Source organism: Gobio gobio, assembly GCF_949357685.1.
Source record: "Gobio gobio genome assembly, chromosome: 7".
Classification (NCBI taxonomy): domain Eukaryota; kingdom Metazoa; phylum Chordata; class Actinopteri; order Cypriniformes; family Gobionidae; genus Gobio; species Gobio gobio.
The window spans coordinates 40,334,263-40,354,840 of NC_137103.1; the positions used below are offsets into that span (position 1 = coordinate 40,334,263).

The following is a 20,578-nucleotide window of genomic DNA, read 5'->3' on the forward strand; positions in this document are numbered from 1 at the left end:
AGACGTACAGCGCGCTCTCGTTTACGTGCACGCGGCTATGTTGAACTGGAAGTAGCCAAATCTGTTCGTGCAGACAGTTTACATTAATCTTCCTAACCAAATGACGACTGTCACTGGTAAGATTCATCAAGCTGTATTTGCGTTTTTGCATAATTGTCGTGATATATAAACAGAAAGTCTAAAGCAGAGGGGTCAGCAGACACTTAATATCCTGGTTATGTTTTCTGTGCTTATTGGTTTAAATAATAAACCTAATGGCATGCGAGGTGTGTTCTTAACCTGACAGTATCGATAACGTTTGCGCCGTTCACACATTCAGATGAATGAAACTGCAGGTTCTTCTCATTTGAGGCTTTTGTTACAAAATGACACATGTAGCAGAGGAACGAGAGAATTCTGATTGACACTCAAACTAGCCAATCAGGTTTTTGGTTTTGTTTTGTTGACGTGCATCTCAGCCAATGACATCTAAGAAGAGGTCACTTGCCTCTTAATGCTTTTCTTGTGTTTGGGTTTTCTGTAGGCTGTTGTAAAAATCACGGGAAATCGCTGCAACAAGAGCATTTAAACTTAAGAGGTTTAATTTTTTATCTAGTTTCTGTGAATATAAAACATATGGAATCAGTTAGCTTTGTCAACATTAGCAGTAGGCTACTATCGTATCGTATTTTTTCTCCCAAATATTGCCTTATGGTAGTCAAAAGGTTGAGATCCACTGGGTTAGACTGCATAGTATTAACACTGAAAATATTGTCTTGAAAACTAACTCTTTTAAATGTATTAAAAGAAAATATTTAAGTGATAATAACATTATGAAACTATAATGTATATAATCATTACATATAATAAGTACAATAAATTCTAATATATAATATAAATCTAATATATAATAAAATCATAAATTCAGAAGGTTCACGGATAGTTGTATTGGTATTTAATTCTGTAGTATGTACTGTAATTGTATATAATCTCACTTGTTATATATAAATAATAAAAGAATAGCTTAAATACAAAACTGAACTGTAAATAAAATGCAACGGTATGTGATCTCTTTCTAGATGCATAGTGTTGCACTTTATTACACTTTGCATATAACAACATGTTTGTTCTTGTATTTCATGATTGGTACGTTATTGTCAGTGATATAAGAACATTGAAGTTCTCGCATGAGACTCATTTGAATTGTCGTTAACGTTTATAATTGTTTTTCTTTTGTTGAAATTCAGAAGAGCATCAGTTCCTAGTCCAACTATGATCTGAGAGGAGATGATAGCAGAGCCAACTTTACTGTCCAGATCGGTGCAAAAGTGCGACACTTGAAGGCTAATTCTGTGTTTTCATTATTTTCATAATTACATTTTAATTCAAGGTGTGCTATGTGTACATAGAAATAACTGCCTGTGCATCCTATTTTCAGAGAGAACTCGGTAGTCGACGTCTCTTCCTGTGCATCGGTGCATCACGTCTCAAGTGAGAGAAATGAAAACAGACAGAAGACTGTGGTAAGAGCCACCACTCCTTTCTCTCAAAAACTAAAACCCATAAAAAAACAACAACCTAACTACAGGTTACATCTCGTAGACTTTTATTATAGCACAGCACAGACACAATTTCCTTTGAGATACACTGCAAGATAATTTGTAATCTGGAAGTATTTATTGTTGTGTGCAGAGAGGAAAGAGGAAAGCCCGGGAATGCTCTGAAAATGCCAAGCGAAAGCATTCAAAGAACAGTAATGGCAGCCTGGGCAGAGCAGAGAACGAACAGCTCAAAAATGGAGATGTGGAAGCCGTCACCCTGTTTGAGGTGGTCAGCATGGGCAGGAGCGCCATGCAGGTACATCCATCTAGATCAGCTTTGTTACAGATAAATATTTGGGAGGTCACAAAGTTTTATTTAGGCCATATACATACTAATTTATTTTATATGGATGTTTGTCTTGTGCAAGGCTGTGGTGGATGACTGGATTGATGCTTATACTGTCGACAGAGACACAGCACTTCTCGATCTCATCAGCTTCTTTATCCAGTGTTCAGGATGCAAAGGCAACTGTACTCTCATTCATAATAGAATATCATTTCAAAATAGCATTGACCGCTAAAATTGACAATTTTGATGGTTTTGGTTCATTTTTAGTGGATTAGTTTTGTTTTGTGGCTTGCGTCTAACTAATTTTGTAACTCAGGATATGAATGCTATGTGTGTTTTTGTAGGGATGGTCACAGCAGAGATGTTTCAGAGCAAACAGGGTACTGATGTCATGAGTAAAATGGTGGAAGATCTGGATGAGGTTAGGCATCCAGCATACTCATCATTGAATACTTTCCCATGTTTTTTTGCTCTTACTGATTTTTTGTTTTTTTTAAATCACAGGACACAGGTTTACAATACAAGAAGTTCCTTGCATTTCCATGGATTTTAACTGTCACGTGGCCTCTTGACATGGTATGGTTCAGGTCACTTCATGTAACTTTTATTTGTTTATTCATTTATTTTATCAAAAAAATACAGAAAAACAGTAATATTGTGAATTTTAATATTCCATATTATTAATATATTTATAATGTAATTTCTATGATGGCAAAACTGAATTTTCAGTATCATTACTCCAGTCTTCAGTGTCACATGATACTTCAGAAATCATTCTAATATACTGATTGGTTGGTCAAAAAACTATTCAGATTATCAATCTTGAAAACAGTTATTAATATTTTTGTTAAAACCATTATACATTTTTTCAGGAGTTCAAAAGAATAGCATTTATTGAAATCTTTTGTAATACTGTAAATGTCTTTACTGTCAATTTTGATTAATTTAAGACACCCTTCCTGAGTATTAATTTCTTTAAAAAATTCTTTACAATTTAAAACTAAAGGTATTTTTCCATCTCTATCCTCCTCAGGACAGTGGCGAGTATCCCCTCATCATGTCCGGCCTGTACTGGAAGAGGTTTCGTTCACACTTCTGTGAGTTCGTATCGGTGCTAGTGGCCCAGTGTCAGAACTCTGTAATCTTTGATGGCTACCTCTTGAACACACTCATTTCACTGCTGGCAGAGCTCTCCGATTCCAGAGTTCGCGCTTTCAGGCACACCTGTACGCTAGCAGGTAAGTTACCCCGAAGCATGAATTCCCCTTGACCTGAACCACACACACATCCCGAATGCTGATGTTTTGCCACTGTTGTGTGTGTCTCTGCAGCAGTGAAGCTGCTCAGCGCTTTGGTGCATGTGGCTCTCAACCTCAGTGTCAGTGTCGATAACAGTCAGCGGCTGTACGAGGTCGAGCTGGCTAAGATGGCCAGCAAACGGGCTTCTCAGAGGCTGGACAGGATCCATAGAAAGATCAGTGAGGTTAGACTGTGACAGCAAGTCTTATAGTATAGACAGGGTCCAAAACTGACACTTGCCAAGTCCCAAGTGTGAGTAAAATTTGGGTTTGGTGATAAATGTAACTATAGAAACATAATAGACGGCTTGAATCACATTGTATATAGTATGATACTCTTGACACTCACTAATGTAAGTGACATGCATGGAATATTATGATATACACTCACCTAAAGGATTATTAGGAACACCTGTTCAATTTCTCATTAATGCAATTATCTAATCAACCAATCACATTGCAGTTGCTTCAATGCATTTAGGGGTGTGGTCCTGGTCAAGACAATCTCCTGAACTCCAAACTGAATGTCAGAAGGGGAAAGAAAGATGATTTAAGCAATTTTGAGCGTGGCATGGTTGTTGGTGCCAGACGGGCCGGTCTGAGTATTTCACAATCTGCTCAGTTACTGGGATTTTCACGCACAACCATTTCTAGGGTTTACAAAGAATGGTGTGAAAAGGGAAAAGCATCCAGTATGCGGCAGTCCTGTGGGCGAAAATGCCTTGTTGATGCTAGAGGTCAGAGGAGAATGGGCCGACTGATTCAAGCTGATAGAAGAGCAACTTTGACTGAAATAACCACTCGTTACAACCGAGGTATGCAGCAAAGCATTTGTGAAGCCACAACACGCACAACCTTGAGGCGGATGGGCTACAGCAGCAGAAGACCCCACCGGGTACCACTCATCTCCACTACAATTAGGAAAAAGAGGCTACAATTTGCACGAGCTCACCAAAATTGGACGGTTGAAGACTGGAAAAATGTTGCCTGGTCTGATGAGTCTCGATTTCTGTTGAGACATTCAGATGGTAGAGTCAGAATTTGCTGTAAACAGAATGAGAACATGGATCCATCATGCCTTGTTACCACTGTGCAGGCTGGTGGTGGTGGTGTAATGGTGTGGGGGATGTTTTCTTGACACACTTTAGGCCCCTTAGTGCCAATTGGGCATCGTTTAAATGTAGGGTAGGTAAGAATTATCTAAAACACTTTTGTCCAAATTTGTTTAAACTTTCTTTATATGTCAATACATAATTAAAATGTAAGTACTCTGAGAAAGAGAGTATAAAAATCGAGTGACTCTAGACTTTTTAATATGCAATAAACACTGCTCATTATTTTCGTCCGGGACGAAACAAGTGATTGGCTTGGGCGACTGTCACTCTCTCTCGCTACCATGGCTACCACTCCTTTTGCTACAGGATCTGCCCACATGCGCGCACCCGTTTGATTTGAGGAGTTCAAGAGGCACGAAACCTAGGAAGAGCAAAATAATGGCAGAGAAAGAGCATTCAAAATTCACAGTGCCGGGTTTTGCAGTCAGCGAAGGCAAACAATGCAAAAAAAGGAAGACAGTACAAGAAAAGACCCTAGTTGCCCGCCCTCTTGCACGACCTCCTCTGCTTCGCCCTCGACCCCGGCCTTGTCCTCGAGCCAGCGATGCGGTACTTATCTCCGGAGTGTAGTTCTCATCAAAGTCAACAATGCTTTCATCATGGAAACTCTTACATGATGCAAAACACCGTAGGCCTATATGTTATGAATCTTACACAAAATTAATCTTCATCACAGTATAACTGATGTTATTGGAAAAACATGTATCAATGCTACCCGTTTTTAGCTTTGCCTTATAAATATAACTAGCTTGTTACCGAATCAAACAAAAATATATTTTAAACTTTATCAGTATCGGTATTCTAGCTTGATAGTGAGTACTAAAAGACATCTTATTTGTTTATATTCATACTGATAAAGTTAGATTTTTTATTACATGTGATTCTGACTTGATGTCACTACATGCACTCCGCTCCTTCTTCTCCGCTCGTCTCAGGTAAATAATGCGTCTTCCAGCTGAGCAGTCGGCGTAGCGCGTTCATGTGTTTTGGGGGCGTGGCTTTGGAAAGAGCCCAGAAGGGAGAAGGTGGAGTGAATGGAAATAATGAGCTGTCTTTAAAACAGTCGTGAGAGGTCTACAGACACTCAATTTTTATACTTTCTTTTTCAGAGTACTTACATTTTAATTATGTATTGATATATAAAGAAAGTTTAAACAAATTTGGAAAAAAAGTTTTTTAACCAATTCTTACCTACCCTACCTTTAAATGCCACGGCCTACCTGAGCATTGTTTCTGACCATGTCCATCCCTTTATGACCACCTTGTACCCATCCTCTGATGGCTACTTCCAGCAGGATAATGCACCATGTCACAAAGCTCGAATCATTTCAAATTGGTTTCTTGAACATGACAATGAGTTCACTGTATTAAAATGGCCCCAAAAGTCACCAGATCTCAACCCAATAGAGCATCTTTGGGATGTGGTGGAACGGGAACAGAGGATCCATCAACTGCAAGATGCTATCCTATCAATATGGGCCAACATTTCTAAAGAATGCTTTCAGCACCTTGTTGAATCAATGCCACGTAGAATTAAGGCAGTTCTGAAGGCGAAAGGGGGCCAAACACAGTATTAGTATGGTGTTCCTAATAATCCTTTAGGTGAGTGTATAAATTATATAGACTACCATTCAGAAGTTTGGGGTTGGTAGGATTTTTAAATGTCTTTGAAAGAAGTCTCTTATGCTCACCAAGGCTATATTTATTTGATCAAATAACAGTAAATCCTTTTATTCAGAATCCTTGGTGGATAAAAGTATGAATTTTTGAATGGTGGTTGATGTACAGGAAACAATAAAGTCAGGAAAGTACAGAAAACAAAGCAAGGAACGTGCGAATAACCAAACTGAATGAATTACTTTCATTCCTCAGTTACAGGACAGGAAATTTGAAATTGAGAACATGATGGATGCCATTTTCAAAGGAGTCTTCCTGAAGAGATACAGGTAATCTTTATTTCAACCAAACTTATAACCCTCACTTCCTTGGAAAAAAAAAATCAAAACTTTGTACCATCATCACTGTGTGGTGAATTTCAGAGATGTGATTCCTGAAATCAGGGCCATCTGTATGGAGGAACTGATGGTGTGGATGAAGCTGTATAGTTCAGTGTTTCTGAACGACAGCTACCTGAAGTATGTGGGATGGATGATGCATGACAAGGTGGGTGACCTAGTAGTCTAGTGTTTAAAGAACAATTAATTTTTCAGATTGTTGTTGATGAGTTGAGTTGATTTTTGACCACTCTATATTCTACAGCAACCTGATGTGCGTCTGAAATGTGTACTGGGTCTAAAGGGACTTTATCAGGACCAAAGTAGTTCCAAAATGGACCTTTTCACGATACGGTTTAAGGTAACAACTGCTTCCTCATTCTCACACTAGTTGTGTCCCAAATGACGCTCTGTACACTACATACTATGTACAGTGTAGTGTATGCATTTTATATGGTTATTTTGTCATCTGAGTCTGATAGCTCCTACTCCTCCGCTATGTATGAAAAGCTGTGACAGTTGAGTGCACGAAGTGTCCATCATTCCACTTAATTTTTTCAGTTAATTAAGTGCATCATCTGGTTATTAGAAGCTCACTTTTTCTTGTTTCAATTTTTAATGTGAACACACTACTCACTATTAATACTATAAAACGGCATAGAATAGTGCATAAGTGCACACATGAAAGTGAATACACCTCATCTCCTAACAAGGCACAATAACAATACGTTTCTTGCAAATTTGTAACAGCCAATTAGTGCATATTTGATGTATGATATACAGTTGTGTGCAGCACAGCTGAACGGATCAGTGATATTGGAGTGGAGCTACTCAGCACTCAGTTACTCAGCAGAAAGCAAGAGACTTACAAAAGTTCTGCTTATTGCAGTCGCCCATGATTGATCAACATCTCAAATTTACATGACTGTATTATGATTTTATCACATACCCATTTAAGACACTGGGACTGTTTTAAGCTCAAATCATGCCTGAGAGTGACTTCTGTAAAAAAAATAAAGTGGAGAGTGGTTTACTGGCTGTAAGTTTGCCCTCAAACTTTTGCAGTCATGCTGTTTTGCCCAAACTTCTCAAATAGTCGCAGTCTGTAAGCTTTTTTGGCAGTATTTAAGTTCAGGTCCAGTGAAGCTATAGTGGGACAGAAGGAGGGCAGGATTACTGATTGACAGGCTGGAAAGCCCCTCAGGTTTTGCCTTGGGCTCACTGGCCTGATAGCTTCCCACAGGACCCCACCCTCACCGTACCCTCAATAACGGCAGCAAGCACATTAGCACAACCGTAATTTAAAGAGCTGTTTAAGTGCATAGTTGGTCTCCAACTCAAGTCCTATTGTAGGTTTTCGAGATAAGATTGCTCTCATAGCGGGTAGTTAAAGTGTTTAAATGAGCGATTGAATGCTGTTTCTGTTGAAGGAGAGGATGATCTCTATGACTCTGGATAAAGACCATGAAGTGGCTATACAGGCCGTGAGATTGCTCATGGTCATCTCCCAGTAAGTAACTCCCCCTTGCTCCTCATGCTGACTAATCCTCATAAAGTGTGATCATCCAAACTTTGACTTCTCCTCTGTAAAGCATATTCGTGACTGTTCCTCATGTAATTGCTGAAATGATTCCCTTTTGTGCCAGGTCCTGTGAGGATGTTCTGAGTCCTGATGACCACAAGAACGTCTTCCAATTTGTGTACTGCTCTCACAGACCTCTAGCTATCACTGCGGGTGAATTCCTCTACAATAGGTCTGTGTTCTTTGTCTTTGACTGCTTATGAGTCATTTTTCAAAAGCCTTCCCATTTGTATCCCACATGTACATGTAAATTATAGCTATAAATAATTGGCTAACATGGTGTAATTTCTCTGCTCTTAGGCTGCTAAGTAACCCTGAATTATCAAGGCCCAGAGAAGGAGCCTCCGATCAGGAGAGACACAGAGAGTTAGTCTTAGCCAGAGTGCGAGCCCTTATCCACTTCCACACTGAGAGCGAGGTTTGTTAGCTCCAAGTGCTTCTGTTTGTGTGCTTAAAAATAGGATATTGTGAGCTGTGAATGGGCTCTAAAAGCAGGTGCTTGTGTGGACAATAAGCATTTAAACTTAAAATAAAAATTAAATAAAAATAAATAAATATAACCCTTTTTAACGGTGTAATAAAATAAAAATATGAATATGAAATATTTTTAAACATTGGCATTATCACAAACATCTTTATGATGCATGTGGACATTAACCAGTCGTCATCTAAAAATATCACAGAATGCAAGAATGTGTCCTGTGTTTACTGTAAGTGTCCTTAGCTATCATCAGCACATCCAGATCCAGCATGTTTTTGTTGTTTTGCCATTGAAGAGAAGAGAGAAAAGTGGGATATGGAAATAACTGCAGCCATATTCAAACATAGGTCAGAGCCTGTTTTGTTGGAGTATGATGATTTTGGTTCGCTCCCTTGTGTTATAGCTGCACCATCATGTGCTGTACCTCGTGGATAGTCTGTGGGACAGTGCAGGAACTCTGCTGAAGGACTGGACCGGTCTTACCTCACTGCTCTTACCTCACACGTCCTGTCAGGAACAAGGCTAGTACACTTTAGTGTGCGCTACAGTATACACTCCAGCTTACCAGCTTATTAGAGCTTAGTAGAAATTCTATTTCTTTACTAATATTTACAAGTATATATACAGCTACATTAATTTTAATATTCAAACAACACTGTAGTTTTGACTAATGATTACTAGAAATAGAAATACAAATAATAGTTTGAAACCCACCATGAGAAAACAAACTTTTTTGTGCTGTGCCTATATATTTGAGTGTGTATGTATATGAACCGCAGCTCTGAGCAGTGCTGAGGAGGCCTTTGTGATTGAGCTCATGTTGGCGTCAGTGAGGCAGGCAGCAGAGGGTCCACCTTTGTCTGGGAGAGGAGCAGGTAAAAAGGTGAGACTTCTTTTGAATCTCTCAGATACTTCATTAGATGGCGCTGATAATCCAGGGCTGTCAGATATTTTTCAGTTTTATGTTTAGACTCCTGCTATTCACGTTCTTACAGATATACTTTAAGTCATTTTTCACATTGTGGCTACTGTTACTTGCTAGTTGCATATCTATGTTTGTTTTTAGGTGATAAGTACTAAAGAGAAAAAGTTACAAACTGATGTCTGCACTAAACTCACTGAACACTTCATTAAAGTGCTGCCTGAGCTTATATCTAAGGTAAAAGAAAAATAAGTGCACTGTTCATTTTACCATGACTGCTTCCTCATAAATTCACCATGGCTGATCACCTGATATCTAATCTCATACTATAGTACTCAGAAGACACTGAAAAATTGACCTCCTTCCTAAGAATACCTCAGTTTTTCCAAATGGACACCTGTGATCTTGAAAACTCACAGGTGAGTGTTTGTGTGTTATTTGATTCCCTGATGACTTCACTGTATACAATAATACATCTGTATAAAAACAATATTGTGAAATATTATTTCAATTTAAAATATTTATTTTTTGTTTTTATTTATTTTTTAATATGTAATTTATTCCTGTGATGGCAAAGCTGTATTTTTAGCAGTTATTACTCCAGTCTTCAGTGTCACATGATCCTTCAGAAATCATATGCTGATTTGGTGCATTTCTTATTATTATTACTAATGTTGAAGACAGTGATACATTTTTTCAGGATTTGAAAAGAAACTTAAAAAGAACAGCATTGAAATGAAACATTTTAAGTCTTTACAAATCTCTACAAATGTCTTTAATGTCACTTTTGATCAATTGAATGTGTCCTTACTGAATAAAATGATTAATCTTACTGACCCCAAACATTTGAACAGTTCTCTTAAGCACTTCTATTTTTCTTTTAATATGCATTTTGCTATAGTATGTCCAGGCATTGCTGGCTGAGTTGGAGGCTGTGGTGGACAGACACACAGACACAGGGCTGATGGAGACGGCTGCTCGTTCTTACCAAAGCCTCTGTGCTCAGGATTCGGCCTGGCACTCCCTGGTCCGACCCACCTTTGACCGGCTCATCCAGCACTGGACAAACACACTGGGAACATGGTTAGGAGAATCACTGAGTGTGAGTATGCTAAAGAACCGTAAACTCTGATAGCCAGGGGTAGATTTTCTTTTACAAGCTTGTACCAGAAACATAAATGGATTTTATCTGGATCTTGACATTAATAAAAAATTTATTTGATCTATGACATTTATTTATGGTGACTGTACCTTACAGAATAGTCTAATTCAAAGGTCTTCCTTTCATGTACAGAGTGGTTGTTTCACTGCAAAAGATGACAACACATTGGAAATTCTGTCCACACTGAAGAAACTTACTGCATTCAACATGTAAGCAGTTTCTGTTAGTTTATTCTACACACTGCAACATTTGTGCTCATTTAATTGTACCAGCTAAGCCACCCTGCTAACAATGTCATGTTTTTAGAATGTTCTCCTAACATTCCCATTAGGTTGTCTGCAAACATTAAAAAAGTAATTATTTTTATGTATGCACTATTAACAAGTAGTTGTTCAGTTTAGAACTGCACACAGAGTTATTCAAAATACGGTCTGTTTCTTAATGTCTTTCTGTCTCATTCTGTCTGATGCCATTTAAATATATTTATTGTTATTTGTGTTGCTTTATCAAATCTATCTAGAGCTCAGGATCTGTCTAAATGGAGCCTTTATGAGCTGGGTACCAAACTCCTGGAGGCGGAGATAAAAAATGGCGGTCTTCCCATGGAGGTGAAATTTTTAGCCCTGTTCAGAACCATCTACATCATTCTTTTCTCCTTCAACAGGTTCGTCTTTCTAATTTGTAATTCTTGTAGGTGACAATTGAAGCTCTGCGCTGTATGTGTAGCAGCATTCTGTGGAAGCTCAACACCTTTGGAGAGGGTGTGACCTCCAGGGTGAGCCATACACCTTTCTCTTCCACTCTGATTGGAGTGTGACTGCTGTCATAGATGGCCAAGATCATGCTTAGAATGGTAATATCTACATGCACAGACATAAGCACAGAGTTTTCCCTTGGGCGATTAATTAATCAAGCTTTTTTAAGCATGCGAGACTCTCTGTCTACAGAGTTGCCGTATGATCCATCACGAAGAGCCGTGTCCTTTAAACCTGCCACATTACATTTCAAATATCAACACAGAGGCTCTATGGTTATGTCTAGCAGATTTTAATAAGTGATAGAAAGCGATTGATCGTGAGTCTTTAGGAAAAGTAGGTTCTGGTGATGGATTGTAAGGGGCGTAATGGTTCGCTGTTGTGTGGACATTTCAACGCTAATAGCAGGGCTTTTTATTAGGCCTATATTTCCATGCAGTGCACGGGGTAATCATATCTCCCCAACTCTAACCTTTATGCAGTGAAATATCTGCGGCCATTAAGACTGCTGTAGGTAAGAGGTGCTCAATGCTGGCTCAGGAATGGCCGCTTTCTCCTCTGGCCTCGTCATCAATAACTGACAGCGTAGGCGGCAATTTTTGGCCCAGGCGGCAGCTAGGCTCAATCTGCAATTCTAATATCAATGGCGACCCGAGGTGAGGGGGGAAAAAAGACGTGTTCAGCATAAAATTGGGATGTATGTCCGTTTCAAAAGAGTCATTTAGCTGAATTGACATTGGGACTACGTGGGATGGAGGAAAACGTTCCAGCACGTCCACCTCGGAGCTCCACGTGCACGTAATTATGAAGAAATATTTTACACACGAGTCTGGCGGCACTGCTCGCAATGATGCTTTCATCAGTCTACATCAGTTAGAGCCCACTGTGCTTCTTTCTGTTTCTGTTATTTTGCGTAATTATACTCCCCTCATTCCTGTCGCTTAAAATTCATATGACTTTTTCCCCCAAATGTCAAAGCTTTGTGGACTTTCTCAATCAATATAGCCATAAAAACTGCATGCATTATAATTAAGTAAAATGAGAAAAATACTAGGGAAAGAATTGCCATCATTATGGATGTGTGTGCAGGGTTTGTATGGTCATGAAAAACCTGAAAAAGTCAATGAAATTTGTTTCAAAATCGAATATATGTTTAAGTGATAATATTAGTTAAACAAAGTACAATACTTAATGTTAATTCGATCTATCTGACTGTGGCATTCCATCAGATTTCTTTTTGCAGTATTGAGCATTATAACCAATCACACACATTTCTGTTGAGCTTATGAATGTGATGGCCAATCAGAGGCGTTAAGATTAGTAATCACTAAAACAAAGAGTTTTGTTCAGCATGCACACTCTCTGACTGAAACTCGCAAATCCTCCCATCATTAACAACAAAGTGCAGAATCGATGTAAGAGATTCATGTCACATGTCTTCCGTGATTTTAACGGGAGTGTTTGTGATAGTGCTTAAACTCGCGCTAGACCCAAGTTACGGACAGCTTCACGATCAGTCACATTCTCTTCTTTCTTTCTGTATACAGTTAATTTCATTTAATATAATTTATCCATCATGCTGATAAGATTATGTGAAGTCTTCATTTTCTAATGCGTAAAAAGCATTAAAATAATTCATAAATGGTTCTTGGATTGAATTATCAAATTAACTCAATTTAATTAAATTAATTAATGATTATTGTCAGTAATGAGTTAATTTGATAATTTAATATTAACAGTCTATATAAATAAACATTTATGCTATTTCAATGCAGCTTCATGTTCCACCTTTGCAGTGTAAAGATGGCTTTTGTTAATGATAATCATTTTATTGGTAACAGTCCATATAGTATTCTGATTGACTTAAGTAATTGGTTAAATTGAAGTATTTTACATAAAAGACAGGGTGAGCCATACGTTATAATTTCTGACCCTGGCATGGGGTAACGTCTGGCAGTTGCAGTTTGTACTTAGGTGTAAATTGCAGAAATGAAAAAAATAACTGTTTTTGGGGAATTCAAATAGGGGTGCTATCTTGTTGATGATTGATGGTTGTCCAATTAGAGTAATGGTAAATAGGAGGTAAAGCTGTTTTAAAATCTTCTTATTTAAAAGTTTGCCTCTGGCACTGGCACCTTATTACTGTTAGTGTTACTGGACACTTTTATTCACTTATTTAACATTTTGCCTCCTATTGATGTACGTTAATCCATTGCTACACAGAGTGGAGTTTTGAGGGTCAGGCAGATTATTTTATCTAACCGTTTTATTGGTGTGTCAGCGTTATTTAAATAAATGTTTTTTTGTATTAAACCACATAGCTTGTCATTAATAATTAGTTAAGATAAGCTGTTATTTGAAATTTGAACATGGATTTTTATTCTTATTTTACATGTATATAGGTCACATTTGCCTCAAAAGTCATGGAAATTTATTGATAGAAATGTGTATAAACCCTGGTTAGAATATAACGTTAGGGGAACTTTAGAATATAACATTAGGGAATGCTAAAGGATAATGTTAGGAGAATGTTAGAATATAACATTAGGGGAACGTTAGAGGATAACGTCAGGGACTGTTAAAAGGATAATGTTAGGGGAACATTAGAGGATAGCATTAGGGGAACGTTACAATAATGTTCAACAAACCAAAAACTACCATTCTATTTTCGTTAAGAAAACTTTCCTGGCTAACCAAAAACAAACCTTTATAAAATAACTTTCTGGGAACCAAAAATTGTTAGCTTTGTTAAAGAAGATAAAACATCTTGCACCAACATAAATTAGAGTGGAGTTCTGAGGGTCAGACACAGTATTTTATCTAACCGTTTTACTGGTGTGTCAGCGTTATTTAAATACATTTTTATTTTGTATTAAACCACATAGCTTGTCATTAATTAGTTAAGATATTCTGTGATTTGAATTTTGAACATGGATTTTTATTCTTATTTTACATGTATACAGACGTTTCATGGAATGTTAGGTCATGAATATTTGCCTCAAAAGTCATGGAAATGTATTTGGTAGAAATGTGAATGAACCCTGTGTGTGTTTGTGTGTGGTTTTAGGAATCCTCCCTCCAGCAGAGAAACCAGCTGCGTGCGTTCTGTGAGAAATGCCACCGCTGTCTCTCGCACACTGAGCAGCTTGTACGAGAGCAAGTGAGCATCACGTTTCTCTCTCTCTGTTCACGGCATACCACTCAAATCAGCCCTTTCTTCAAAGTGGATTATTCCAAACACATCAGAGCGTCTCTGTGTTAAGCAGTAGCATGTGTGCCAGTGGGCCGATGTGCTGGCATTGTTTGAATCCTGTTTGTTTTTACTTTAATTTCTTGTGGAGTGCCCTTGGCACCTGTGTTGTGTTTTAATGAATCCTCACTTCATGCCAGGGCAAGCTGACAGCAGAAAAACACACTAATTGAAACAAAAACTATTGGAAGTTCTTGGCAATCTGTTTATTTCAAGACTGTTTCAAATTGTCAATGTCTTCAGTGAATTGATGTCACATATTTTTTTAGAGCTGTCATTTTAATCAAAATGAATTAATCACATCAAATACTTATGTTAGTTAATCAATCGAATTAATTTAAAAAAGGCTTCCTAATAATTTGCAGACATTACATTATATTGTGGCAGTTAAGTAAAGCATTGAGTTTTAATTATTAGAAGACACACCTTTGGCCGCTGCGTCACATCTTGCTGTTTTTAGTCATCATGAGTGCTTGATTAATTGGGTTTATTTAATTTTTTTCATAGAATTAATTGTACTAATTTAACATAGTTATATGTGTAATCTAATGGAAATATAACAGTATTAGGTTTTTTCAATTCTAAAATAATTTAGTTCATTAATAGATTATTTTTGGAGAATGGTTATTTATGCTGTGTTCATGCCATGAAAAGAGTTTGATCATAATTACTGTTATTACGAGATGACAACACGTGACATTCTACTCAGAGATGTTCACGTCCTCTGACTCTGAATTATGCGTTTTTATGGCAACACAATCAACACCTAAATGAATTTGCGGTGGTCAGGTGGTACAGTGGTCACGTAGTACAAGTCAGAGCTCTCAAAGTTTACAAGTTGTAATTATGAGTTCTACAAGGACGTGTGTGCTTTTTACAAGTCGTAATCTCATAATTACAGTAATTCTGACATGGCGTAAATGCACCTTTAATTAGATTAAGGATTATAGATTTTAGATAAGAATTTTTGTTATGTTGTCTACTTTATATCACATCTGTTGATCAGGCACTGTCTATTTTATGTTGTTTTTCACAAAGGCCTTCATGTGTCTGAGTGACGTTCTCATAGCTCATAATTACCAGCTTCAGATGTGGGATTCGTCTGCTGGCACTCCATTGCTGTACACCCCTGATCCCAAACTTCAGAAATCTCTTCTTTCCTTCGTCCTGGAGCATGTCTTCACCAGCCCTGAGCTGGACTCCCACAGCAGTAAAGGTTCTCTTCTCTTTTCATTTACAGTAAATCATAAGGGTCCTTGTTTGGCCTGTGCTCTACTGTGGGCTGACATGTGGGCGGCCTCAACAGATCCAGCATTGGTTTTTAGATCTGATTTGTTGCATGTTAAAGAGGTTTAACTGAGGTTTCTTTGAAAATATGCATAAAACAGAAAACTTTCATGTCAAACTCTCAATGACGCATTCAACATGGGGTTTGCTCACAGGATGGTTTTCAGGAAGGGTCCAAAATGAACACTCATCAAGTGTTAAATGCGAGTAAAAAATGGTTGTGGCAAATCAATGAAATGGTGAAATTACTTCCCAATTGGCCTGTAACTTTATGAGCTATAGTATCTGACCAGTTACCTACAAGAAAACATCTTTTTGTCTTTTTTTTTTTGTGGTGTGTGTGTGTGTGTGGAAAGTGTATCCTTTCAAGATTATCTAGAATACCTAAGGCTATCATAAAATTCTGCCACTAAAATTCACAGGGCCCGGGACAAACTTTTCATGTGTGGGTGTGGGCCCCCCTCTCCCCTGGGCCCAATTAAGCCACCGAGACGAAAACATGAGGAACAAAATCACAATGGCTCTTGATGCTTTTGTGGCAGATGTAGTTTCCCTGAGAGACAGAGACTGTCTCATTCGATATATGATGCTCTGAGTGACACAGTGACATGTGATGTTTGTCAGAAATATGCTAGGAAAAACAGCTACATAATTCATATTTCATAATGTTATATATTCATGTGTTGTTTTGTAAAAAAAAAAAAATTTAATAAAATGATATATTTAGATATAGATATATAGATAGAAAAAATAGATATAAAATACAAAATGTTATATAATATAAAGCTGCACAACTGTTTTCATTATTAATATAATAAGAAAAATGACTTGAGCACCAAATCTGCATTTTAGAATGATTTCTGAAGGATCACATGACACTGAAGACAGGAGTTAATGACTGCTGAAAATTCAGCTTTGCCATCACACAAAATAAATTATATTTTATACTATATTAAAATTTAAAACAGTTATTTCTGTAATTTTAATTTCACTGTAGTAGTTTTAACAACATTTTTGGTCAAATACATGCAGCCTTGGTGAGCATAAAAGACACTTCTTTTATTTGAAAAACCTTACCGACCCCAAACTTTTCACACACACGGTTTCGCTATCTTTGTGGGGACTCTATATAGGCGTAATGATTTTTATACTGTACAAACTGTATTTCTGTTTCCCTACACTAACCCTACCCCTAAACCTTCCCATCCTACAAAACTTTCAGCATTTTTACATTTTCAAAACACACACACACACATACACACGAATGTCCGGATAGCTCAGAATAGTCTCGATTTCACCAGCAGATGGCAGTCAGTCACTACACCAGCCTATGTCAGGCACAAAATAATCACATAAAAAACACAACCAGTCTCATTCTCCCTCAATTACTCTTGCAGAACACAGTATTTGTTTTTGGTTAGTTAATCTAATTGCTCCCCACCTTCTCACTGACCTATCAAACATGCCACTGAATCGAGGAGTGTAAGTCCAACAGATAATGCATTATGATAATAATCCATCATGATATTATTACGTGAGATCTTACAGAAGTTGTGCTTGTAAATGTACCAGTAATTAGATCAGAGCAGAGCCTTGTGGAATTATATTTAGAAGTCCATACGAAATACAAGAAGCTTTGGTAGGCATATACAAAATGACTACATCTACTGAAAAATCAATATTATCTCTCCTAAACTAGTTTTTATGTTGTCTTTGGCCTTTGTGTTGCTTTAAGACAGACACTAGCAGCATATGAGATAACATCAGATTTTGTAGTATTTGATTAGAAATCAAGTCTGACTGAAGCAAATCAGATCAATTCTATAAATATTTCAGAGAGTCGTCGATTCGTGCTGGCACAAATTCCTTACCGCTTGAAAAATGCAATATAAGCTTTTGCTGGTAACATGTAATAAAAAGCAATTTAGTTATTGGATTTTCTTCACGTCACTAATGCTGTTATGAAACCTCTCTATTAAGTGATGGCTTCAGGACCAGGCAGGACAACGATAGACACATTCTGTTTCCAGAGCAGAAAATGTTGTTAACTTTAGCTCACCTCAGGAAAGCATTTCATTTATAAGATTTGAGTATCATAATTATACCGCTCTCTTATTGAATCTGCACCTCTCTGTTTCAACCTGTCTCTCTCTCTCTCTCTCTCTGTGTCTGTCTGCGCAGTCAGTGAGAGCGAGAGTGGAGAGGTAAGGCTGGAAGACTTGCACCGGCGGAGAAATCTTCTGGCAGCATACTGCAAGCTGATAGTGCACAGTGTACTAGAGATGAGCATGGCTGCTGAGGTCTTCAAGCAGTATGTGAAGGTACAGTATGACACTTCACTCATCATTCAAATTTCCTGCCTCTCTCGCTTTAAAGTAAACTCTGACTGCTGTAAACACCAGCTCATAACCAAAGAGATAAGCAAAGATCTGTTAATCAATTTGATCAATAGTTTGTTCCTCAATGGAAGGTCTACAGATAAGCACAGTAATATGGTGGCACCACAAAGTGCATTCAACAGGAAATAACAGCGTTCACAGGAAATGTAACTTCTTTTTTTATTATTATCTCAGAACATACTCATAACATTGTAGTTAAAATAAACAATAATTGGTATATATATATTTTTAAATATTCATAATGCATTTTATTTACTTTAATATACATATTTTAATGTTATTGTTTAAAATTAGTGCTGGGCAAACGATTGAACGCAGTTAATCGCATCCAAAATAAAAGTCAACACGGGTTTGCTATATATTATGTATATATAAATACACACACGTACATACATGTATATATTTAAGAAATATTTGCATGTATATACTGTACATATTTATTTAATTTATTTTATATATAAATATAACATATTTTTTCTTAAATATATACATGCATGTGTGTGCATTTATACATCATAATTATACACAGTACACACACATATATTACGTAAACACAAACTTTTATTTTGGATGCAATTGCCCAGCATTATTTAATATATATTATTTATTTTATATTATATATTATATACTATATATAAATACATATAAATAAGTACTATATAGCATATTAAATGCTATAGTTTTTATTGTGTTAAAACTAAAATAAAAATAAAAATCTATTCGGTATATTGATTATTGGATTAGGCTGCGTATTTTCCTTTAAATGTAATCTCTACTATTTGATCTATACTCCTCTGTTCATGACTTGAATTTACAAGCTAATATGAAGAATTTACAGTGCTGTGTACTTGTGTGTGTTTGACATGCTGACACGTTTGGAATGCCCTCTTGGCTCGGCCAGCACAGAGCAGCCAACATTCTCTTAGTAACATTCTTCCTGATGAGGCATTCAAAGCGAAAACTACTGCTAATACTACACACACAATCTTACTCTGAATGACAGCTTTCAAAGTCGAGGCAAATAACGTAAAGTTGGTGTGCGTCATAATCACAAACCCCTCATTTCAACAGCTTCATCTCGGTAATAAGTAGTCACTTCTTTTAACTGTCTAACATTGCCAACTTTCATGACCAATTACAGTGTCTTGAATTAATATGTTTTAAAGCAAATAGAGGGTAATAAATGGAGGTTGTTGTTTGGCAATGGGTGTTCCATAAGCTTTAAACCCGGAAGCTGTGTAAACATTTATTCTGCAAGGAGACATTACATTGATCAAAAGTGCCATTTATATAGCATATACATTTATAATGTTACAAAAGATTTATCTTTTGAACATTCTATGCAGCAAAGCATCCTGAAAAAAAATGATCATGGTTCCACAAAACATTAAGTAGCATAACTGTTTTTAACATTGATAATAATAAAAAAAGGTTTCTTGTCTGAGCCAATAGCCTTGTGGGCAGCGCTCCGACATGTACAGCAGTTACGCTTTGGGTTGACCCGAGTCCCAGATTGTGGTCCTTTCCCAGTCCCATCTCCCTCTCTCACTCCCCATATTATCTTAATAAAACACCAAAAATAAACCAAAAAAAAAAAGAGAAATATTTCTTGAGCACCAGATCAGTGTATGATGATTTATGGAGGATCATGTGACACTGAAGACTGTAATGATGTTGTGATGTAATGATGCTGAAAATTCAGCTTTGCCATCACATCAATATATTCAAATGGAAAACAGTTATTTTAAATTGTAAAAATATTTCACAATATAACAAATCAAATAAATGCAGCCTTGGTGAGCATAAGCGACGTCTTTTGCAAACATTTAAAAATCTTACTGACCCCAAAGTTTATCTACCTTGAAAAGTAGTCCCACCTCAACAGGGATCATTTAGACAACTACCTTAACTCTTTATATAGCTCAGTTATTTTAAAGAAGAATTAATGTTACTGCTTTAACAAAAATGCAAGCCTGATGGAGGCTTTCCCCATAGATGATCATTCCCTAAGTGCATTACTGTAAGGGACTAGTACAAATAATTGTGTGTGGTAATTGATATCTCAATATCCATTTAATAATTTCATGGAGTATGATACATTGCATGAAATATGTATGGTATCGGGGGCATGTTTCATCATAATTGTCTGAAAACCTTAAACCTCTCATGACTAATAGGCTACACTAGTCTTAACACCAGAGTCCTATCCTGAGTGCCAGAAAGACTCATGGGTAATGTGCTCTCAGTATGCCACAGGCTTGCATTCCTAGGGGTGAAGCCATATGGCAGACATGGAGCCACATCGAGTGTTCTTCACAGCCTGTTTCGCTCACTGCTGTCATTCTCCCCTGCAGTACTACAATGACTTCGGCGACATCATCAAAGAGACCCTGAACAGGACACGGCAGATGGACAAGATCGAAAGCGCGCGCACGCTGGTGCAGTGCCTTCAGCAGGTATGGAG

The 20,578-nt window shown here is 37.3% G+C and overlaps 1 protein-coding gene across 2 annotated transcripts in view; it reads left to right on the forward strand.

The window, feature by feature from the left end:
• Positions 1-20,578, forward strand: part of LOC307129493 (cohesin subunit SA-2) — a 26,881-nt gene continuing 6,303 nt past the window's right edge. Inside the window, exons 1-27 of one of the 2 annotated variants that reach the window (XM_079821951.1) lie at positions 1-116; positions 1,227-1,307; positions 1,418-1,502; positions 1,672-1,836; positions 1,949-2,051; positions 2,214-2,290; positions 2,374-2,445; positions 2,903-3,107; positions 3,201-3,352; positions 6,155-6,228; positions 6,322-6,445; positions 6,542-6,637; positions 7,707-7,786; positions 7,923-8,030; positions 8,159-8,276; positions 8,743-8,860; positions 9,119-9,222; positions 9,406-9,498; positions 9,594-9,680; positions 10,163-10,363; positions 10,556-10,632; positions 10,944-11,031; positions 11,118-11,198; positions 14,246-14,338; positions 15,467-15,644; positions 17,897-18,036; positions 20,469-20,570. In XM_079821951.1, the coding sequence (XP_079678077.1) occupies positions 1,267-1,307; positions 1,418-1,502; positions 1,672-1,836; positions 1,949-2,051; positions 2,214-2,290; positions 2,374-2,445; positions 2,903-3,107; positions 3,201-3,352; positions 6,155-6,228; positions 6,322-6,445; positions 6,542-6,637; positions 7,707-7,786; positions 7,923-8,030; positions 8,159-8,276; positions 8,743-8,860; positions 9,119-9,222; positions 9,406-9,498; positions 9,594-9,680; positions 10,163-10,363; positions 10,556-10,632; positions 10,944-11,031; positions 11,118-11,198; positions 14,246-14,338; positions 15,467-15,644; positions 17,897-18,036; positions 20,469-20,570 (2,862 nt within the window). In that variant the 5' untranslated portion in view covers positions 1-116; positions 1,227-1,266. The remainder of the gene's footprint in view (positions 117-1,226; positions 1,308-1,417; positions 1,503-1,671; positions 1,837-1,948; positions 2,052-2,213; positions 2,291-2,373; positions 2,446-2,902; positions 3,108-3,200; positions 3,353-6,154; positions 6,229-6,321; positions 6,446-6,541; positions 6,638-7,706; positions 7,787-7,922; positions 8,031-8,158; positions 8,277-8,742; positions 8,861-9,118; positions 9,223-9,405; positions 9,499-9,593; positions 9,681-10,162; positions 10,364-10,555; positions 10,633-10,943; positions 11,032-11,117; positions 11,199-14,245; positions 14,339-15,466; positions 15,645-17,896; positions 18,037-20,468; positions 20,571-20,578) is intronic. The other variant, XM_079821952.1, reaches the window with a different exon arrangement.